Source organism: Tyto alba, unplaced genomic scaffold (genome assembly GCF_018691265.1).
Source record: "Tyto alba isolate M040663 unplaced genomic scaffold, T.alba_DEE_v4.0 Super-Scaffold_3, whole genome shotgun sequence".
NCBI lineage: Eukaryota > Metazoa > Chordata > Aves > Strigiformes > Tytonidae > Tyto > Tyto alba.
Window position 1 is genome coordinate 9,867,430 of NW_024881304.1, and position 24,001 is coordinate 9,891,430.

The 24,001-nt window shown below is 37.9% G+C and overlaps 1 protein-coding gene across 9 annotated transcripts in view; it reads left to right on the forward strand.

Moving 5' to 3' along the window:
• Positions 1-24,001, forward strand: part of PXK (PX domain containing serine/threonine kinase like) — a 37,235-nt gene that overhangs the window by 3,047 nt on the left and 10,187 nt on the right. For all 9 annotated transcript variants that reach the window (XR_006165955.1, XR_006165956.1, XM_042799559.1 and 6 more), the window contains exons 2-13: positions 7,601-7,651; positions 8,302-8,349; positions 13,020-13,206; positions 15,270-15,347; positions 15,515-15,588; positions 16,478-16,552; positions 17,816-17,920; positions 18,089-18,190; positions 18,848-19,009; positions 20,354-20,471; positions 20,920-20,998; positions 23,272-23,320. Coding sequence is in view for 7 of the 9 variants with exons in the window: in XM_042799559.1 (XP_042655493.1) it covers positions 7,601-7,651; positions 8,302-8,349; positions 13,020-13,206; positions 15,270-15,347; positions 15,515-15,588; positions 16,478-16,552; positions 17,816-17,920; positions 18,089-18,190; positions 18,848-19,009; positions 20,354-20,471; positions 20,920-20,998; positions 23,272-23,320 (1,128 nt within the window). In the remaining 2 variants the exon portion in view is untranslated. The remainder of the gene's footprint in view (positions 1-7,600; positions 7,652-8,301; positions 8,350-13,019; positions 13,207-15,269; positions 15,348-15,514; positions 15,589-16,477; positions 16,553-17,815; positions 17,921-18,088; positions 18,191-18,847; positions 19,010-20,353; positions 20,472-20,919; positions 20,999-23,271; positions 23,321-24,001) is intronic.

The following is a 24,001-nucleotide window of genomic DNA, read 5'->3' on the forward strand; positions in this document are numbered from 1 at the left end:
CTTCTGTTAATTTAAATTTAATACAACTGACGGGGTAAGTGTAAACTTAATAGCATTGAATCAAGGGTTGTACTTGGCAGAGGCTGAGTTTCTGTTTCCTGGAGATGAAGGTGAAACTAAAAAAAAACAAAACTGAAAACAAAACCCAAAGCTACTATATAAATACTTGAATTATCAGGAAAACCCAAGAAGGGACAAAACTAGTCTTTCAGTTGTACTTTTGAGGGCTTGCACTTTTTGTTTAGTAAGAGTGTGTCAACCTCCTAGTAAATGTGGGGTTTGGATTTTTAGGAAGTCAACTGCAAAATCTTCTGATATGCTCACAAACTCTTCATGTTTCTTTCAAGTCAGAATTGCTCAGAAGTTCTTACTGGAGTTAGTACATTCCAGCTGATACATAATCTCCATGCTTTTGTGTTGTCACAAAGAAATTGTCAGCTGAGGTTTTCTTTCTGCATATTCAAAGATGAAAATGATGCCTTTTATTTTTCACAAAAGTTGTTTCCCCAGTTAAGTGTGTTACAAGCAGTCTGAGTTTTGCTGGAATGTGCATTTACATACAAATATTTCTATAGTGCAGTGTTTATGGAGTCCTTTTCATTTAGAAAGCCAAATAAATGTATATTGCAGGTGCATTCCAATGGCACTTAATAGATTTGAAATTACATGAGCAAACCCTGTCATCTTCATTTTGTCTCCTGCTATATGCTTCAATCACTAGCACTGCACAGAAAGGGTAACTGTGTAACCTCCAGGAGTGTGTTGGGCACCTTTTCATAGGCACCGTTCAGTGCTCTTGGTAGGTATGTGTACCCACTGTTCTGCAGAAAATGAAGTTGTTTTGTTGCCATTGCATTCCTTGAATTCAGTAGGAGTGGAATTACATCCAATATATTAAGCCTTTTGCAAGTGTCTCATCTTGATGCCAGATGCTATGTTCTGACAACAGAGGCATTTTTTGTTTGCACTAAATATTTAATAAATTTTGGCTATTGAACTCGCTTCATATTGCAGTATTTCATCTGTATATTCACTATTTAAAAATGACTTCCTTTCTAAGCCTTAAAATAGGATGCTATTTTCTTTCACTATAATCTAGACATATTCCTTAATAAGAATTGCACATCTGTACATACAAGTTTTAGAGCACTTTACAGCAGTAAAGCCACTAGCAAGTTATACATATACTTCTGAACATTCCTTAATTCTTTTCTGAAGTGATTTTCCTTTTTCAAGCATTTCATGTTGAAATTGAAGTAGTGAAACAGCCAAGTTTTGCTACAGTACATTGTTGTCTTAAAGCATTTGGAAATGAACAGCTGAAATAAATCGCTCTTGTAACATACTTTCAGAATTTTTCATTTTCCTTAAGCAATGATGAATGTTGACACTCATAGCTTTTAGATTAGAAAAATGTTGAAAAAGCATTTATGTTTTTCCTATGTTGTTCTGTGATAAAAAAATAAAGCCATATGCTTCTTGAACTGTAGGATTTATTTTAAAAGCTTGTAAGGGACTTTGAACATCTGCTTTATAATTAATTCAATCTCTGCAAGGTTACTTTTAGAGGTTGCTTTAGACAGGGAACTATTAGCATTCACTTGTTGGAGGTTTTGGAAATGCAGTTCCTCCACTGGACTTACTAAGTTTGACCACCTCCCTGTCCCAGCTTGAGCTCAGAAAAGACAGCTGTTTCATCACACGTAATTTTAGATATCCCAACCTTATGGCTTCCACTGGTGAACTTGCTAAATTAGTATTGTGTTTGTAGCTCCTGCAAAGATCACAGTCAAAATATTAGTTGCCCTCAGTAAATCCACTGCTTTAGAGATCTTGCAGTGTAATTGGAATGATTTTATTGGCTACTGAATATTTCCTGAAAAATATTGAGTATTTTGCTTTTCTGGTGAAGGCCATGATGATGCATGGTACTGAAAAGCTGTTATTTCTTTTGTCTCTCTCCAAAGCTTTCCTTGTTCAGTAAGTTTCATTACATGTAAATGTGTGTCCTGTTTTTTTTTTCTACAGTTGGCCTACTTCATAGCTTTCCCTTATTGAATGACTTACTCATTACTACACCAGTGATACGGTGTTTGTGGAACTGTACAGTGTCCCTGGACAAACACCTGCATTGTTTAAAATGCAGGTAAACACTGCTGTTGCTGCTTGTCCCTCAGATGAGCTTAATGGCAGGTTATGCAATAGCAAATAAATACTGTGCCCTGTAGTGAAGAGGTCCCTGAGTCTGAGCAGCTTTCCTGATTTTGTTGCTACTTTTCACATGGGAGGTTTTCTAAATAAACAGTTAAAAGAGCTTCTTACTAGAAATTGTTCCAATCCAGCCTACTTAAGCAGGATTTGTATTCATGCTTAATTAGGCTTTCCTCTCTTTAACGCTTATGGAATAAAGCCCTTTCAAACTTTTAGTTGATGTGACCTGAAGGTGACCTGGATCTTAATAATGGTAGGTTTTTCAAGCGTGTTGGATTAAACAGATATACAGCAGAAATCTGTGGAAAAACAGACTGACTATCTTGAGCCAGAAATTTTGAGATTACTTTCTTGGGAAAACAGAATGCATTACTCAATATTGGCGAGACTCTACATTTTATTATATGAATCTCTAAATTGACCACTTGTTCTTTCCTATTTTGTCTCTGCAAAAGCCTCTTTCCTGTTTGCACTCTGTTTCAAAAACTGGGAAAGATGATAAACAGCAGTTGTTAAACATTTGGACGTGCTTTGCTGTGTAACTTTCACCTAGGAATGTTAACAAACTTATCTGAGCAACTCTGAGCTGCTGATGTTTTAAGAAGTGCTGGAATACCAGGGACTAATCTTGGTGAATTTGGGGGGCAAACCACCTAAATGTTGGCTCTGCATGAAAATGGGTAAATTCAGGATAATGTTAATCCCAGGCAATGATTGTGAAACTGTTACTGGCAAAGGATTGGAGAAATGCAGTGTGATTGTTATTGATCCATGTGGATGCTTGGAAAATGCCATTTTTCAGAAACTCTGGCGTGCACTCTGTAGTGGTAGGAAGATTTTAGGAAATGACAGTGTGCAACTGGGGTTATAGAGCTTTCCCTGCTCCTGACCTCCTCCTCCCAGCACCAGTTTCCGCTTTCTTGACTAATGAGAACAGCCAGGAAAAGATCCATAGGTAAAACTGCTTTGCTTGGCATCCTTAAAAATGTATATTGAGCTGCTGCTGGAATATCAAGGTTGTGGCAGGATCTGACTTGGCAATATTGGTAGGAAGAGCAGTGGATGTACAAACCTGACCTGTCTGGGTATCTGGAGGGACTCAGGGAGGTTGTCTTGGGGAATAGTTTATGGGCTGTCTTGTTGGTGGCTCCTATGTAGTTCGTGCCAGTGAGTTTGCTGGCCATGGGCAAAATCAGTAGCGGGAGGTTGTGTCTCTTCTGCAAGCCGAGACCTTTCTTTGACAACTAGCAGCTGTTAGGGCTCCTTTGAAGCTGTTTGGTAAACTGAGTCATAGGAAAGATTTTGAGCCATTCATGTAGGAGTGAACAATGCCGTGGGAATTTCTGCGTGAGTGTAGCTAACCTACACCTCACTGAGCCGGGTTGTTGATCCCTAAAATTATCTGCAGGAATGAACTCTGGTAATTACTAGCCCTTTCTGAAGCCTTTTCCATCATGTTTTCCTATGTTAGCTGCATCATCTAAACAGAAATTATTCCGAGTGTATCTATCTGTTTTCCTTACACTTTTGTTTATTTCCTATGGGCACAGTCTCAGTCCCACTATCAAATCAGGCTGTTTCAGAAGGAAATGGTCATAATTCAGATTTTTTCCCTAAACAAAACAGAATTTGGCAGAGTAATAAAGGCTTCTGTGCATTTAGGCTTTTTCCTTGCAGAGTTGAAAGCTCTTCTTTGGTCCTATGGGAAGCATATATCAGTGGTGCTAATTATAATCCCAAGACAAGCTTGTTGCCGTACGAAGGCAATAGGAAGTAGCAGCTTCTCACTAAAACCCATTATTCTGTGGTTTGCTGATTATGTGTGGCCATGGCAGATATTTGGAATAGGTTTGTATCTCTTATCATGGCTTTTCTACTGTAGCTATTTTTTGACTTTCAATTTTGTTATCAACTTTGGGAAAAAACCCAAACAGATGACCATTTAGGCTTTTTCGTTAGTTCTATTGACAAGATAGTGCTGAGGTGGCTAATTCATCGTTGCAAGCAGCGCTGATGGAGCGAGCATGGCGGGGACTTTTCCATTCAGACAGAACTAACGACCATCTCCGAAGGGTGATGCTCTCTGCTTTCAGGTTGTGAACCCCATGACATAAAGAGGGGGCTTGATTAGTGCTTTAGGGTGCCAAAGCAGAACTGGATGGGAAAATGCTTGAGTATGTGTGGGAAAAAATAGTTGTGGCCCCAATCTATTTTTTTTTTCAAATGTAATCTTAATGTGAGAGTGAGCTCTAAGCTCTGAGTTGTTTATCACTAGGCACTCCAATAGAGATGACTGTCATATTGATCAGAGTGGTTGTATGCAATAAGATGCTTTGATGGTTGTCTAATGAATTTGTGTGTTCTGCCTGCCCGAGAGCATTTTCTAGGAGTATGACAGAAAAGGTTAATTGCTGGATAAAGAGTAAGTGCTACAACGGATTGAGCAGTAACTGCTTCTTTCAAAATCCTAGAAAAGATGAATGGTTGAATGGGGTGAATCATCACTGATGTGTTTTTTCGTAGAAACAGCCAACATGCCTTTTGAGACTTGCTGAATAAGCAGTTGCTGCGATTTTTTGGCTGTGTGTAAAGTAGCCTCTTCCTACTTCCCAAAACACCACAATGATCACAAAACAGGAAAAGTCACGTTAGTGGTGAATCTGGGCATCCAGGTGTCCCTTTAATCGGTTTCTGTCACACAGTTTCCAAACATAATTATGCTGGTTGAATTGCAATCAGCTCTGTGGATTTTTGTTAGTATTTATGAGGATTTGGGCTTCTTGTTTTGCAGAAAAATAACTATTATAATTTTGAGTGGGTAAGGGAAGAGAATATGGTGAGAGCATGTCAGACTGACTTTCTGAAAATAGACACTTTAATTCCAGTTTAATAGTTATGTGTTTTGGTTTGTTTCCAACTAAGCTGCTAGGACATGAATGTTTTAAATCACCTTGGTTTTCATGCTTATTAGTTTTCAATTTGTTCTCAAGGCTAAATGGGTCAAAATTTCTACAGATATTTGACAGCTGTTGATAATAAATGCTATTTTAAGTGAATTTCAGGAAATGGAATAGCATTTTTGTCTGAGCAACACTGTAATTTGGAAAGAAACTTCAATAAATAAATGAATTCTGGATTAGTTAAGAGTGAACACACAAGGTGATGCCATCTGATAGGTGTTGCCTTTGCCTCTTGTCTGAAGTAGTTACAATTCTTGATTTACACCACTTACTTTTCATGATGGTTAATGTCAAACGAGAATTTAATTCTGCGGAGAGATTCTCTGATGTGTCTCTGTTTGCATCCAGTGATATATTTATGTTTTTCAGTGTACGAGCTTTTAATTTCATTTAATTTGAAAGAGGAGAATTAGTCCTGTGTGGTTCTGAAGGCTACTTTCAAAAGCAGAAGATGCTTCACAGTACCTAAAAGAAATTGTTAATAAATGCTTGTAGTGGATTTTTAACTGTGAAGCTGAATTTATAATACTTCATGGATCAAACACTCAATTGACTTAGCTAGTTGGCATGCAGGTACATACCAAAGAGAATTATTGTTACAGAATAGTCAAGATGCTGGAAATGCCTTTGTTTATTTGTAGTTACTTCATTGTTGTCTATTCATGATAATTTGGAACTCAGCATTAATTTTAATATCTGAAAAAATTGTGCATAATGCTCTGATCTGCCCTTTTTTGTTTGTGTAAGATTCCTATTGATGCAAGCAGTTCAGCAAAATTATGTGGCGTTTGAAATCGAAAAATTGTTCTGCACTTTACATCAAATACATTTGAAAGTTTGTACCAGGGTGAATGAAGTCATCTGAGCTGAATAACAAATGATTTATCATGTGATGCTTGCTGCACTGCAGGCAATAACTGGGTGGGTACTCACGCGTTGCCTGGCACAAATGCAAAGAGCTTATTGCATATTCCAGCTTAGAAATACTGTGAGCCATGGCTTGAATTTGTATTTGTTTTAGAATGTCTAGTTCTCTCTTTGAATTTTGTAGCTGGAGGTGTGCAGTGCGACTGAGCGTGTTCGGTGGGGAAGCCTGAGGGATTTAGAGGTACTTTGAGCCCCGGTGGTGGGTCCCTCCGCCCCTGGCCACGCATAGCAGAGAAGGTGAATGTGCTTAAAAGGTGCTGGGGACATAGGCCTCTGACAACGTCAGACTGATGACATTGGAAGGAAAGTGTAAAAGGATAGGTATCTCTGTGGCTTCTTCCCCCGCTTCTGAGTCTGGGAACTCTCCAGCTCTCTTCAGTGTTGGGAGTTGCATTTTCTCAGACAGCACCTTACTTTTTGGCTTCCCATTTTCGTGATTTTCAATGTAAATGATGTGGCCATGGGGTTATCTGTGTAATAAGACTTTAAAAAGAGCTGCCTTTATAGGGTTTTGCGTATGCAAATGGTAAAGGACGTATCTGTTACTACACTTAGCCCACATTAATTTTATTTCCTTGTTAATTAAACAACATCTAAAATGGAGTTTATATGCTTTCTAGGAAGAGGATTTGCCTGTTTGTGATCTTTGAAATGTCAGAAGTGTTTTTAGAGCAGTTTTTGAACTTAAACAGAATAGGGGTAAGCAAGATCATGCTTCCTTGAAGTATGTCTGAGGTGTACAAAATACTTGGCATATATTCTTGAGATAATTAGATAAATCTCAAATAACGATATTGCTTTATTGACCCTGGTTTTAGTCTACAAAAAGTACAGTGGAACTTGAAATGAAGAGACAGAAGAGAATTGTGCTTTATTAATGTAATTGTTGTGGGAGAATTATTAATTCTTAAAATTTAAAAGTGGTTCACTGAGATTTAGCTATATCTGCATAGTTAATATATAAATAATTAACATTCAGCGTGCATTATAAATGAAGAATCATCATGAGAAACTGATACAGTCTAGTTATTCAAGCATACTCCAAAGCTTTTGCGGTAACCTTTCTTGTACAAAAATAATTAGAGGTTGGGCAGCTGTGGGTATTTATTCTGTTATGATGGTGGCAGTAATTCCTGGGGGCTACTTGTTAGATATTGGAGGTGAGGTGAGGAGAGGTTTCTTCAGCTGTGGCTGGCAGAGATGTGTGGTGAGTATGCTCTTACTATCTTTTTCCTTCACTAAACAAAACTGTTCAAGTGCATCACAGGTCTGCATGCTCTTGGGCCTCTCTGTCTAATACTCTCTAGAGCAGAGAGAGACAGCTGCTAGTGATGAGCCTGAGCAAACCTAGCCCTGACCTTCAACTAGGCACTTAAAATCTGGCTCTGTATTTTCTGTTTCTGAATGTTTCCTAATGTGACAGTGGTCGTATTTAGAGAAGTACCTAATGATTTTCTTCAGCTCTTTAGCTGTCATTTCTAATAACTTTTTCCTTTTATTAGGAATACATAATCCGTGTTCAGAGAGGAGTTTCAGCAGAAAACAGTTGGCAGGTAATTTCTTAAACTGTGGTTCATCTAACCAGGATGCCTTTTTAGGAAGAGTTTGAAAATTCTCTCTTCCTGGCTTTTAAAATTTGACTTGGTTTGGAATTAAGAACATGAAGTGCTTGAATACTTTTGGTCAAAAACTAAGAAAAAAACAGTATTGCTGCCAGCTACAGAAGGCGTGTTGTCTGCTGCTATTGTGAATATTCCAGGAAAAATGCCTGTCGTGTTACTGCTGTGTGTTGGTACGACCATCATTTTTAAATCTGAATGCCGGTTTGCCTCAGTGCTAAAATCACAGCCTTGCTGGTATATGACCAATGAAACCTAGAAGTAATAATGAAGATGACTATGAAAAGTTGTTGCATCTAATATGGCAAAAATGCTATGTTTGCAGACAACTTTGCTTGCAAATATTTTTTTTTTAGCTGTTTTAAGATAATGTTTAGAAATGCATTCTCGTTCTCCTGGAAATGTGATTAAAAAATCTACTTTGCTCTCTGGCAACTTGATGTAAATTCAGCAGTTATGCATTTGTTCAAAAATGGTTAAAGGAAGAAGATTATAAATGTGAATTACTTTTCTCTGTTGGGATTTTGAAGGGTGCTAATGGGAAAAGTAATATGTGTCCTGAACTTTGTCTTTATATTTTGCAGATTGTGAGGCGATACAGTGACTTTGACTTGCTTAATAATAGCTTGCAGGTAACTTTCACCTTTGATATATAAATATAAAATGTCATTTAGAAGGATATATTTTAAATGGCTTGTGATATTTTTATATATTAAAGTGAAGAAAAAATACAAATTCACATAGCTGTAAAGAGAAACTGTGACATCAAATGTAACTTGAATGTATACTTTTTTTACTCTTATGTTTTCTTTTGTAAAATTTTATTTTTAGCGTCAACAGGACCAAATTATATAGAAATGGAGGAAATTGGCATATACTGAATCTTTCCCTTCAGTACTGTGACTTGTTCCGGTTTTATGTGTTATTATTTGTTTCTTCTTTGATTTGAAGAAAGCCAAGGCACATACCAACCTTATAAATTCAGCATTGAAGTGCTATGTGTTTCATTATTTATATTCATCTAAAAGCACTACCAGATGCTGCTTATCATGTGATGGTTTTCTGTATGACTGGAAAGTGTTTCTTAGTTAAACACTGGACTTACTGTGTGTTTTCTTTTGCTTTTTAGGACAATTATTTCTTTTTAGTTTGTGTGGGAAAAAACAGGGTATATGAGTGTGTTTGGGAAAAAGGGGAGAAGCAGCAGTGACTGGCATCTACAGGAGTAACTTGTTTCTTGAGATTTCCATAGTACTAGGCAAACAAGATAAAAAGTGAATGCTTGTGACATTTGAGGATCGATATTTGTGATTTTGAATTTTTTTTCCTCATTAAATGCTGTGTGAATTCAAGAGCTTAATACTGCTTCCACTTCCTCTGCCCGCCCCCCCAATCAAATCAGCTACCTGCTTGATGAACCTCAGTGAGCAAAAACATGTAAGAATGTTGAATTGTGCACTCTGATAGTCTGCTATAGCTGATTTATGCTAGAAGGTGGATGGGAGGGCAAATTAGTCATAATTCAACAGATGCAACATGGTTGCCTTGTGGAATTATTTTATTGAATGTGCAGTAGCCCACAGGAACTTTTATCATGACCTAGAAACCTCTTGTGGCATGTGCTGAATAAGTGCAATACAAAGATGTCTCCTGCTCCAGAGAAATCCAAGATTTAAGATTAGATAAGCACCCATGGGAACGCAAAGAAATGAGATGGTGCTAGTTGTCACAGTACATAGTGGTCATTGTGGTCTTAACCATAGTCAAGTTTTGATAGAGATCATGGAGATAGAATTTTGAGAAAGTTTAAAAAGAAAAAATAGTTCACTTTTTCAGCTATCTATAACAAGCTCCTCTTAACTGTGGGGAATAGAATGTGTTAAGGAATGAAAAAGCTTTGTTACATTCTCATTTAACTTTCAAATGAGGCAGCTTTAGTAGAAAAGGCAGTGGACCTTTAAGACTTAAAATTCAGAAATGACGGTTACTAAAAGGCTAGGCCTAGGTGGAAGGTCTAGGAAGTGAAAGTAAGTAGGTTATGTATGATGTAGTACAGAAAGAAAAGGCCTTTGTATCTGAGATGGAGGTGAATGATAAAAGCGCAGGATTCAGGAAATTATTGGACAGCAACTTGAAGAGTGGGACAAGGAGGAATTTGAAATGAGAGATTTTGCAGATATAAGATACCAAGATCTGGGACAAGAACATCAGTGGCTTGGATGGCTTGAAAAGATCAAACAGAATCATCAAGACATACCTTTGACTCAGATAGGAGGATATACAGACGGTGGCTAAATTAACAGGCCGTGTTCTTTAGCACTTGTTCTCCTTCAATGAAAACTACTGCTCACCCCTTGATGTTCAAACTCCTGTTTCTGCTTTCCACAGTCTGGAAAGGCAAAGATGTATCTCTGCTTGTTTCTCTGGCTGAATGAAGTAATACCTGCTCATTAACGATAAACCCAGGGTTAAGGGGTTTTCATTTTCAGAAATAGCCTTTTCTGGCTAGTGCAGAGAGCCACCCTAAGAGGTGTAATTCTTTATTATGTGCCCAGCAGAAGAGCAGAAAGAGAGTTTTATGCCTTTAGCAAAGATGCACAACTCTGCTTTTGACAAAGGCCACTGCTCCTCCAGCCCAGTTCTATATGCCAGGGCTTGAGAGACAGCAGACAGTAGCTGAACAAGCAGCATGTTAAAATTGCTCTTCTCTTGCACTGTTTTGGAGTTTTTTATAAATTGTTCTTTGTGATGTTGGAGCTGAAGTTTTCTGATCCATTAAGACATGCAACACTCCTCAGTTCTTTCTACCCATAACTTTAAGCAACAATATTTCATCACAATATTCAGGTTCCATGACTTGTTTTTAGACTCTTTAAACTCTGGTTTTGTGTATACTGAAATTAAATAAACAAACAAAACTCCAAGCAAAACAAAATTAACACCACCCCCCTGCTCCCTCAAACAGTATAAAGCAATAAGAAAATACCAAATCCCAGTCTCCTTTGTTCAAAACTAAAATGTTGCTGGAAAAACTGCTGGAGCTTCTTTTGGGTGTAAAGCCCCAAGTTCTCCCAGTTCTTGTGGCATACTTGCCCTCTCTTTAGGTTTGGGTGGTTGTGATAGAACGCATAGCTGCAATTGAGTTGGAATGTAATTTTTCTGCTGTTAATCTGGTGCTACCTATATAATAATAGTAAGGATTGAGAATTTCAAAACTGTCCAGGCTAGGGGATGCAGTCCTACCAAACACCTTGGAAAATAATGAGAGGTGTATACCTGTGACCCTGATCTACATCAGGAAGTTTCAAGCCAAATTCCCTGAATGCTCAGCTGTGTACTGGATTGAAAATCTCCTTCCAGACCATCCTGTATTTCTTCCTTTTTGCTTATTTGACAGAGATATGTGGAGATCATTGGCTGCTCTTCTGTTTTGTCAAGTGAACTACTGGTACAGTATTCACAGCAAGATATCTGGCTTTTGTGAAGCATTTTATTGCAGCTTTTGAACAGACATTGCCGAGCAGGCTGTAGTTTGAAGATAAGAATGTTAATTCCCAGGTTCTTCTGTGCAAAGCCCATCCTGGCTCCAGTGCTGAGCAGGGGCCACTGAGAAGTACTGCTCGCCTTTGAAAGCAAGGTCTTTGCTAGGTCAGGACCTCAGCGAGGTGGTCTTCTGTGATAGACAGTGTCCTCACTGTGCTGTGTGTTTTGGCAAATTGCTACAAAAACCTGGGGATGAATGTTACTTTCTGCTGGAAAAACAGCAGATGTGTAGTTTATTGAAATAAGTTTTAAACAAATAATAGCAGTTTGAAAACATCTGAACTAGAGTCCTATTTTCTTTCTGACGGTACCTAGCTGTCAGGTCAAGAAAGTAAAGGTGATTATGATTTGACATGCTTTTCAAGTGAGTAATACCAGAAATTGATTTAGTTTTTGTTCAGAAACTTGTTTTTGAGTTGAAGTAAAATTGATCTACCAGATGAAAATTCTGTATGCCTCTGGTGTTCAAACTAATTGGTGAATTACTGACTGTAGGTGGTGTATTGTTGCTTTTGGGTTTATTTCTGGGTAATTTTTTGTTTTCCCCTTGGGTGTAAAACAACATTAAAAAATGCTCAGTGGATAGGATGATTTTTATTAACATCATCTGTAATTCAGATGTAGTTATAGTTCTTTTTCAGCCCATGATTTGCAATCAGAAACTGGAGAAGTAGAAGTGCTAAGGTTAGTGGGGGGACAACAACTGCGTTCAAAAGAAGCAGGTAAAAAAGGAAAGGGATTGCTACTTCTGCCCCAGTTTATTGAACTAATCTTTTACTTTTTCCACTAGTTAAAATGAAAGTTGTTCAAGCACCAAAAGTCCCTGTCTTCTCCCTCGTGAACTGTTTGCTTCAGAAATGAGGTTATTGCATCTGGTGTAATTGATCCTGCAATAAACATTTCTTGAAGATAACTCCCATGGAGAATCAGCATACCCAAGGCAGGTGCTTTCATCTGCAGGACAACGATGTGTTAACAACATGAAAAATTTATTCTGGCAATTCACATGATGTAATAGAATATAAACACTAACGATGATCTCTTTGATCTGACTTACATAAGGCCTTGAATTTCTGTACGTTTTTTCATTGTCCTAGTTTGAAGTATTTCTCTGATTTTTTTTCTGAAGTTTTGGATCACTTATGTCAACATAAAACAACTACTGTACATTCACTGGTAGTTTGCAGCTATTTCTGGGTTAAAAGATGTATAGCTGTTTCAAAACTGTACAGGAAGGAATTCAGAAGAGAAAATGGAAAAGTTGCACCATGTTTGAAATTACAGATTTGAAATACTGACAGTAAGGGCTTTAAATTACATGTAAAGGCAGTAGAGGCAAAGGAAAGTTATTAATCTGCACTTCATGAAATAAGAAAGCATAAATCATATCTGAAGAAAATGGTAAAGCGTGAATTGGTTTTGTGCTGTGGCGGAGGTATGTCATAGAGAGGATTTGGATGAAAATTGTAGCCATTTAGTATCTCAAAGTTTTGTGTAGTGACTAGCAAAAGTTTATCTCCTTGCATTTCCAGTGTCATTTCACTTGCTAATCTCTTCACAATGGGATTCAAGCTGTTGTCTGACTAGTTCACCCTCATAACGGCACTTAGAAACAATATAAAAGCTTGTGTATACACAGTACAAAAAGAGTTATCCAGTAGGTTAGGTTGCTGCTGAGAGTATTTTGCTTTCTAGGTTGCCAGTTATATCCCTGAGGCATTTTGGGAGCAAGGTTAGTAATTTCTCCTCTCTTTTTAAGATCTCAACTCTAAGTCTACCTCTTCCTCCAAAAAAATTGATTGGAAATATGGAGCGTGAATTCATAGCTGAAAGACAGAAGGGGCTCCAGGCCTATCTTGATGTAATTACGACCCATCACATACTGTCTAACTGTGAACTGGTAAAAAAATTCTTGGACCCAAACAGCTATTCTGTAAACTACACTGGTAAGTGAGGAATTGCAAAACTGCATTACAGTTTCACTTTAGCATGTGTGTATATCTTCTGTTAATGCTGGCAAAGATTTACATTGAAACATGGTGGCTAGATGGGGGGGAACAATCTTCAAAACTAGCATACTGTGCATGTGATTATTTATGATAATGTTTCTCCAGCTTTGTGCATGAATCATGCTTCAATTGTCAAATCTAAATATTTGAATTATTTTATAGAGGAGTTATGAGGGTCAAGATCTATACATGCAGAACTTTGGGGAAGAGGGTTGGTGAGAGTGACATCTACTTTTTCATAGTTTGTGATAAATGGGAAGGGTTGGTGTTTGGAAATTTTTTGTCTGTCGGAGTACAAGGTGGTGTTAAGTTTGTCAGCTCTCTGTTCTGTTAAAACAGCTGGTCTTCTGAACACTGTGTCTTGTATTTGTCACAGTTCTGAGGTTTTCCAAATCAACAGGAACAATTGTGGTCATCTCGTCTAGCTCCCCCTGTCACTTCGGTTTGTGAGACTTCTCATAGCTCATTATTTGAGCTAGGTTGAGGACTTTCTCAAGCTCATTATTTGAGCTAGGTTGAGGACTTTCTCAAGCTCATTATTTGAGCTAGGTTGAGGACTTTTTGAGTAAGTCATGCACCCTCTTCCTCCAAATACTATAAAATTAGTGCATCCCTTAAAATGATATACCAGTGATCAGTTCTCTTAATAATTGTTTCTTCTTTGAATTTGTCTGACTTCAGCTTCAGTCATGGAAATTGTTAAATATTTGTGTTATAGACCAAAAAAACCCTTCCTCTTAGTGATGAAACCTACTCCACAGATTTAGTTTGTGGGCAAACTGACTCTTTGCAAAATGCAAAGCTTGTTTTCATGAAAGCAGACCCTACTGAAGCAGGAACTTACTGCTTCCTTTTCACTTGTCTTTTTGCTCTCCCTTTATGTAACATTCTTGTGTCTTCAGCTTCAAAGTGCAAAGAACATTTCCCGGATGTTTATGATAAGCTGTGGAGGAGTTGTAAATTATTAGTAACTCTTTAAGGATGCAGTTTGTCTGGCTGATGCTGAGCAAGCAATTTAAATCCTTTAGAAGACACTGTGACTTCTGTGTTAATTCTGAGTGCTTTCATCAAGATTGTTTTTTCAGCAAGTTGCTGGGAAGTTAGTAGCAATCAAGTCATTGCCTATGGTCTTTGGAGACGCTATCAATTTGTCATTTCTTAAATACAGGAGCAGTGAGCTGATATTTATTGCAGTGTTCTCTCTCTTTTTCCTAGCATGTTTTTAGAGAGAGAAGATACAGTGCAGAAAGATCAGCACATCCTTATTTTTTTTCTGTGTTTTTATGCCAAGATAAGCCACGTTAGAGAAAACTTCTTGGCATGATTCCCTTTCTCCCCCTGCTGTCACCACTTCTCACTGAGATTTCCCCTCAAATCGCTTCATGAATAAACCAGTTGTGTTCCCAGCTGTGGGAGAATTCAGTAACCAGAAGGGTGTCTGCCCCCTCCTCTGCCCCAAAATGTATGAGTAAATAGCAAAATACCTTTGCCTGTGCAAAAAAGAGCAGAATAACATGTAGTGAAACAGAACTGATTTACATAGTGTGCATGTAGTAATAGCAATGTAGATGCACATTAAAGACATGTAAAAGTTAGCATTTTTACAGGTATAGCAGAAACTTTTAATGATCTGAAGCATTGTACACCTTGTGTGGGAAATTTTAGCTGTGAGCATTGGATTTAGACTTGGAAATGTAGATCTAGTACAGATAGAATGTGTACTGGTAAGCTAAGTTTTCCAAAGGCAGTGCTATCTCTGTTTTCTCTCTGGATTTGAGTTATCAGGTTAAAAATGCAAATGCCCTTTAACTGTGTTTTTATCTGATTTCCTTTTAAAGTGATTTTGCTGACTTTCAGTTTGAAATCCTGCAAGCTTCCTTCTGGCATTAAACCTTACCTAATATGTGGATAATTACATTATATATATATATATGGTCTCTTAAAAACATTTTTATCCTTCCCCCCCCACCCTTTCTTCTTCTTCTCCTTTTTCTTTCCAGAGATTGCCTTACAGCATGTTTCAATGTTCTTCCGATCAGAACCAAAGTGGGAGGTGGTAGAACCATTAAAAGATATAGGTAAGAAGAGCACGTATGTGTGAAAAGTCTGATTTTTTTTTTTTCCAACTATAGGAGTTGTCCTAATATTTGCAATATTATCTTTGCTTACAGACCTTGTCCTGCCTGTAAGATGTATGATTTTAGTAGTGTTTAATTAAAGCCGCTGCTGACTCTTCTTTTTGTAGGTTGGCGAATACGTAAGAAATATTTCTTAATGAAGATAAAGAATCAACCAAAGGAGCGGCTAATGTTAAGCTGGGTATATATGCTTTCATCTCATACTCAAGTCTTTCTTAATGAACCTGGCTTATTTCATTTATATTGGTTACCATGCATGAGTGACAGAGAGAGAGACTTAAGATCTCAGGCTTTGAATGAGCCTTGAAAGCCCTTAGGTGGATGTGTGGTGTGGGACCTTCTTATGTTTCTTTCCTCTGGTGGCAAATCCAGTTTGCAAGTTTGTGTGCCTGGTCGTTGGTTCCCATTCCTGCACCTCAGGTTTCTTTAGTTGTAATGTTGTAGCTGTTGACCGTAGTATAAATTTGCTCTCTGAAAATAAGAAGGTGATATTTTTTAAAGTGGTGGGTTTTCTTACTTGGTTTTTTAGCTGTACTCACAAACTAACAGGTGAGAGGCATGAATTGCTCGTTCAAGGTAGACATGTATTGACACCAGTTTGTTTTTACTAAAGACTTGCTTATCCTCTGTGCTGAAATGTGCTGCCCTATTATATGAGCATAGCTGTTTGTGAGACTTCACTGGAGAGCGGATATCACTAAAGCCTGCTGTAGGAGGGAAGTTTTTTTTCCTGGAGAGGAAGAAGGTGGGGGTTTAAGCCTTATCAGTTCACAGTGCACACAGTCCCCCAGTTTGGGGTTGGTAGAGTTCATTCAGTGGTAGTAATGCATGCCAGATATGGGGGAGGAAGGAGGGAATAATACTTATTTATGGTCAGACACTTTGTATTGTAAAAGCATGGCCTTATTCAGCCTCTTCAAGTTTCATTCTGCATGTGTAATTTCCTTGCTTGCTCTTCAAATATACCTTCAAGGAGCTGTCTTAATTTGTTAAGAGCAGAATATAGATCACGTTTTCTTTATGGAATGCAACATCTATTATGATGCCATGCTTTTCCTATTTATTTCCAGGCTGACCTTGGCCCTGATAAGTACTTGTCTGACAAAGACTTGCAGTATGCTGTGAAACTCCTTTCTTCCTGTTCCGTGAGTATTACTTGAAGACTTTTAAATTATGCCAGCACAAAAGTGCTTGTCAAGGACTGATCTTGCAAAAACTCATGTAGCCTAGTAGACATAGTTTGCAATTTTAGAGCTGCTTTCATGTAAAGATGTGTGAACCTTTTAATTACATTTCCCACACAATATGAGGTAACGTGTTCTCAGCACAAACAATAATGCTGCAGAATTATTACAGGAGATTCAGAGTTGTGGTTAATTGTATTTTTTTTCTTCTTGTGAAGTACTGTGAGATCACAAGCTTTTATTTCAGCTCTTCAACACTTTTAGGCTGTTTGGATAGTGCTGTCTAGGTGTAATTGCTAACCCGTGTGCTGGGGATTGGCTCAGGCAACAGTGGATAAGGCAGTGGAACGAGTGCTGTTATTTTTTCAGGTCTTTGAATTTAAGACAGGAGTATCTTAAGTAGAATGGAGGCTGTACTATTTAAGCTCCCATGCAATGCCACATTATAAATCCAATAGGCATCTCTCTCTGAAAAACTGGCATTTGACTCCAAAAGGAGTTTTGCTTTAAGGATGTTAAACATGTGAGAGACTGGCTGAAGAGGGTGGTGTTTAAACTGGTAAACTTCTGTGCAGTACTTGAACCCAGCAGATGCACACAACAAAGGAGGCTGAAAACAAGGCTTCTCAACCCCCAAACGAGACTAAAACTGATGTATTAAAATAAGACATGTACAAGGGGTCTTTTCCTAACTAGCAATTTCAATTAGCATATGTGTTGCATGTGTAATTTATTTCCAGCTGTGCTGTCTCATTTGGTTTCACAAAGTTGCATGAAGTTGTTATAATAATTTCTGAAGACATAAAACTGTTATGACAGCTATTAATGTCAAGTTTCCTTATGTGCCATAGTAGTATAAAACTGTGAATTAATTTATTGGCTTAGCATGACTTAAATCTGCAGTAAAGCTGCTCATGTATAAGTGCGAATGGGACTAGATTCTTCATTTGTCTAAACTGCCAGTCTGTTTTTTTAAAAATAGATAGTGGATTATTAGTATTATTATTTTTTAATTTATGTGGGAATTGAACAGTGTCATTGTGAAGTTTTCTTTGCATTTATTCCTGGTTAGGACTGAATAACTTGAGCAAATATCACCGACAGAATCCAATTTATTACTTTAAATATACAATTCAGGCAGATCTTTTCTTACTTGTGAATCGAGCAAAACTGAGTTACAGAATCTGTCATGTAAAACTTACCTACAGTTTCTTCTTTTGGTAGCATCCCTATATTTACAAAATCACTTTTGCCACTGCCAATGAATCTTCAGCGCTGTTTATTAGACCATTCAGTGAAAAAGGGACACTAAAGGACCTTATTTATAAGGTAATGTCTTTCCTGTCCCCCCAGCCCCCCAACTCAAATGGTAGAATGTTTGCTGGAGTGATCATAGTATGTCTTTTATAAAACTGTTTACCATCTATTGCTAAGCAAACTAAGACAATTACTAGCTTTTTGGGGGCATGATACTTGATATGTATGTTTCTTTTAAAGGCAAAGCCAAAAGACCCATTCCTGAAGAAGTATTGCAATCCTAAAAAAATTCAAGGTCTTGAACTTCAGCAAATAAAAACATATGGAAGGCAAATATTAGAGGTATCCTTTTTTTTTTTTTTTTTGCTTTATTTACCAGCCTTCATGATCTTTTTGTTTGATGCCAACTGGTTTAACTGGAAAAAGTAGTCAAGCTTTTGAGCACACACGCTTTATTTCAGCAGCAGACTTCAAAGCTAAATGTAAATTGAGATTAGCTGCTGGGAGTTGAATTTAGATATGTATGTGTAAGTCCATTTCTGACAAAAAAAAAAAGGCAGTTGGTATGTGTGGAGCTTAAGTGGGAGAGAGGTGATAATGTAGGTTTTTTCCTCATGAAAAAGGGAAAGAAGTAATTCATAGCCTACAGAACATGTGCCATAAATCCATTTTCATTAAGGTGTTTTGTTTTTTTTTTTTTAATTTTTATTTAAATTATAATATTCAGTAGAATTGTGAATTTTAGTTTCCAGATCTCTTTGGGAGGTGTCTATAAGCCTGCTTTGAGGATCAGCATCAAATATTTGTTTTGTGAGAAATTATGTCAGTGAAATGGAAATGAATAGTCAGCCAAGGGTGATGTAGATAGAAGATCAAGTTGAGCAAGCATCCCAGATAGAGGCCTCATTTATTATGTATCTGCTTTAGTACTGGAGGATTTAAGATCTTGAGATCATCAGAGCATCTTGTGACAGTGCTTCTATATTGGATTTTTTTCAGGTATTAAAATTCTTGCATGAGAAAGGATTTCCTTACGGCCATCTTCACTCTGCCAATGTAATGCTGGATGGGGACACCTGCAAGTTACTGGATCTAGAAAATTCCTTGTTGGGACTTCCATCATTTTATCGATCGTACTTTTCACAGTTTCGGAAAATTAATGTAAGACTCAGACAATTAATTCAGCTGACTCTTACGCATTCCTTTATGTTTGTGGAGGACTGACTAGAATGAAAAAAAACCTCTCTCAACCCCCTTCCTTTAATCTGAGCTTTTCTCCGTCCAATGCCTTTTCTGCTTCCTCCAAATCACTGTCTGGCTGCACAGAAGATTTGTTGCAGCACAGTAGAGTGAGGCTGAGGCCAAAGGTAAGCAGGTAGAAGGCTTATGCAGGTGAGTGTTTTCGTGACAGCAGTGCTGGCACAAATAGAGGTAAACTGCAGTTGTTTTTAAGATCTCTTTCCACCCTGGTCTTGTATTTCGTAGGAATGTGCATACTGCCTACCACGCTTTTTCACATGTACGTCTGTACAACGAACACAGCTTATTACTTGGTCTTAGCTGGGACTAGTAATCAGCCTTGTCATTGATGAATACTATGAAAATTGATTAGATGCTTGCAGATGTCTAGCTATTAAAAGCTGGTTTTTATTTATTTGAAGGGTGTCTTTTAACTGCAGATTTGCAAAGCACAATATTATCTTCCTACAAAAATACGAAAAAAACCTTGCCCTGTTGCAGCAATGCAGTCTTTTAGCCAGAATCTTGTCCTGCCTTTAAGTACCCATTGTAATAAATTCCATATAGCATCACGAGACAGCTGCTTGCTGACCTTGCTAAACAAGTTCTACTGTGTTGTCAAAGAAACATTCAGAAGTTCATGGTTAGTTCTACTCTGTTAGTGCCATCAAAGCTCTAGGCCTCTTCCTGTAAGAGGAGCCATTTCTGTTTAAACATGGTTCAAAAATCTCAGAAATATGCTGTCTGGGAGCTTAGCATGTATATACAGCTTGCACAAACCTAAGGAGGAGTGAAAGAGATTCCTAGGTTTGTTTGGTATGCATGTTTGCTGTCTTTTTATCTGCCTCCCTGTAAAGTGTCAGCTGGGCATACTATGAATCTCATTCTTTGCTGTTCGACTTAGCTAGGAAACTGTTCTTGGTTGTGATTTGTATCAATGTATGGCTCTCTAAACTGCTGTGTATGAAAAAAGTTTACTACTTTACGTGTTTTTATAGTACGTGACTATACTGCTATCCTATTTGTATCATCACACAAAGAAAGCAGATCATCTTTAGCTTGAAGCGTGAAGATTTCATCTGAGCTAAGTTATGCAGGGAAATGATTGTGGTTAGGAACTTTCTTTTTCTATCTGTTACTCTGTTTCTCTTTTCTATCTTCGAAGGCAAGTCCAGTCTTTAATGGGATACTACATGTTTTCAAACCAGTTGTGAAAAACTGATTAGTTCTAGCAAGATGTGTTTTTATTTTTTTGTTGCTCCACAGACTTTAGAAGGTGTTGATGTACACTGCTTTGGACACTTACTGTATGAAATGACATATGGAAGACCCCCAGATACGATTCCAGTAGACAGCTTCCCTCCTGCACCATCAGTGTTTGTTGGTTAGTATACGACCAAAAAAAGTCAGTCTCAGCTTCCTGGGTACTCTTACCTAAGCTGAAGTGCTGTGCAATAGCAGCCTAAGGTCTTTGCAGCCTGTGACTAGAAAGAACTAGTTAGTAACTTGTAAAAATAGAAAATGTGTTCTTCCTGAAATATACGTAGCATATAACTTTTTTTTTTTTTAAATATTATTATTAACTGAGTGATAAATCTGTGTGTAGTAAGTAATTAGTTGCCTGGATTCCCTTGCCTCATGTCTAACATTCTTGAAGAGTTTGTATGTGTAATAGTAACATTATAATAAAAACCACATGCCACGGAGCTTCATCACTGCTCAGTTGATGCAATACTTAGGGGGATATCACACAGCACTGCCAGATGTTCATTCTAAATCATTTGCTATCCTGCCGTGCAAAAATGTATTCATTCTTATTCTTTCTTTGGTAGTGTCTGTGTTGGAATCCATTCTGACCAGTGAAGCTATGAAGAATGGCATGCCAACAGTTTCACGGCTCTTACAGATGCCGTAAGTCTTGTTTTATATTCATAGCAATGTCTTTAATTATATTAGGAGGAAGAACCTTTTTGCTCTTGTTCCTTTTTAGAAAGATTTGTTCCTTATTCTGAGGGATGTATAGTGTATTCCAAATGAAGTTTTAAAATTGATAGCCTTTATAGAACCTATCGCTTGTGAATATGATAGATACTCATTTAACATTTCTTTGTCTCTCGGTGTGCTGGAGCTGTTATGAATGCATTTTATTTAGCGTGGTGCTATGGTTTAAAATGATCCAGCTATTAAAGTAGTGAATGCATGATTAAGGTCATGTACAGATTGTCTTAAAGCATTTAGAATAAGGAGTCTTTTTTGCATGTCCCCTTCAGACCTACTTCAGTAGATTTTGCTATAAGTTTACTTATGACTAGCAAAATAGATCTCTTGCTTTGCTCAGCATTAACATTTAGACTGGGTCTGGGTATGAAACGTTGTGTGGAAGTTCTGGCTGGTTTCCTGTAGGGCTGGCTTAGGGATTCTCTGAAGTGTAGACAGAATAAATTTCCTTACAGGCTGTTCTCCTGGTGATGCAGTGAAGTGGTAAGGGCAGGTGTGGGGCAAGACTAGGATGCAGAAAGGGAGCAATGTCAGTGCATGACTGAGCTGGAGATCATACCTGTCTGCAGTGCTGCCCTGCCTGCCACTAGGAGACAATATTACCAGAGAAATTGTCTGGTGTCACTGTGCTGTAACATGTCACCAGTCCTGCTGAGCATAGAAACACAATTCCTGGTGGTGGGTTCTTTTATTTTTTTCTTAATACGAGGTGCCAGAGTCACAACCTTATAAATGACAGATTGCCCATTCCTAAATCTGGGTCTGATCTCGCAGTATATAGATTGCAGTACATTTAGAGCACACTCCAAGATTCATATTTCCTGGCTGGGGAGAGTTACTGCAGGCTTGTCTGAGCCTTCAATTCCTTCTACTCCTCCCCTGTTCTACTCTTAAAGGAGGTGGGGGATAGAGAGAAGAATGTAAGCAGGGGAGAGATACTGTAAAACTCCGTGGATACAGGAATATACAGGTCTTAAAAGATGTTGAACAAAAAAATCCATGCCCAGGTCTATCTGATATGTAGGTTATTATACTATATTCCCTTCATACTGATACTCTTCACAAAAGTGTTCTATGTGGATGTGCAATGTAATTTAAAGCAATTAATGTAATTTAAATGTTTATTAAGTTTTATTATTTATTATAATCATATAAAATAAGAGTTTAATTTTGCAAGGGTATGTAATCAGAAAGGGTCAGAAAAATGCCCTGTAAACAAGGGTTAACTTTCGGGGGGTATTTTGTTGGTTTGATTTTTTTTTTTTTTTTTTTCCCTTTCCAAAAGTCTTTAAAAATCTGCTTTATTTCTGAATTTTTCATGGAATACTATTCTTATAAACTTGTTTCTATACTTGAATTTGTTTTCTCTAGTATAGGCCTGTGATAATTTACCATAGTGAAGAGCAACAAAAGATCTCTGAAATATTTATCTTGGAACCAGACTTGAGATCTTCCTGGAACAGTTTTCTAGTATGTTCTCAAGAGCAAAGTATCTTGAAATGGACTAACCAGTTTATTTTCAGACTACCATTGCCCTCTAGTGTCTTTGTTTTGGATGGAGAAGAATTGATCATTTGTGCTGTTTCTGCCTATACTAGAGGGGAGAGCAAAACTGTTAGAATATTTGCATTAGTTGCCTTTGTCAGAGTACAGAGAAGAATGCAGATATTTTCAGATATTAAATTCATTGATCTTTCACATGGTTCTTGTTAATGCTAAAACAATAGTCGTGCTAAGAGAGTTTTCTTAAAAAAAGCAATGATCTTATCTAGGTGAAATTTAAAATAAAGTCCTGGGTAATCTTTTGTCATTAAAGAATCCATGCACTTTTAAGGAAACGGCATTTTTTGGGAGGGGAGCCCTTCTCTGCCTTTGATAATTGTACCTGTTCTGTCAGCTTTCAAAGTAGTTCACACGGTCTTGCTTACTCTGCAGTCAGTAGTGACTGCATTCTGAGGGCTGGATGCTGCTCACTTTGTAGCAGGGCTTGGAAAATAAATAGCAGTACATAAAAATCTTTGGAAAAAAAACAAACAAACAGTGGCCTAGGGAGGAGGACAAAGAAGGAAAAGGAGAAAAGGGAGTTAAACTAACACTAGTCATAGTACTCTTGCTGTGGTTCTGCCTATCTCTTGGGAATAATATTCCTTTTTTTTTTTTTAATTATTTTTTTCATCCACTCACAGATTATTCAGTGATGTCCTGCTAACAAACTCCGAGAAACCACAGTTTAAGGTAGAGTTGAACATCAATTTGCTGATGTTATTGGAAGTGGCAGGTTGTGGGTAGCTACCCATGAATCAGCAGATAGGGTAGTGGAGAGCTGGCTTTATTTGGCTTTATGGCGATTGCCATCGGTATTTGGTTTCCTTTGCTGAATTGTACCCAAGAACATTATCTCACCACCTAGAAGGGGGGCACAGTGTGACCCATGAGTGTTCAAGTGCGTTCCTGTCCTGGAACTCATTTGCATGGCTAATGATGGTGCTCTATCTGAGCAGAGGCTGCTAAGTAATGTGGGTCCCTTAGAGTGAGAGGGAATGGATTGCTAAGACCTGTGGAAACTCATTTTGCTGGGTGAGACCATCAGCACATTGTTGCCAGCTCCAGAGCTGCAGTGCTGGGACTTCTGGGGAGCCACATCTGCTCCCATTGGGGAGCTGCCCCAGAGCACTTCTGGAGGGCATGTGCTGTGTCCTGTGTTGTCAGCCTCATGGCAGTTTGGGGATGTGACTGGAGTATCAAAATAGTTAGCTGTCCCTGCTTTTAGAGTATCCCTCCCATTATCTGGTGTTTCTTTGTCCCTGCTGTTAGATCTGCAGCTAGGTTTGGAGTGGAAAGCATGCATCTACAGTTGTCTTTTCTCCTTCACTAAGGGAATAGTGTCAGAACGTGGGGCTTTTGATCAGTTGAATG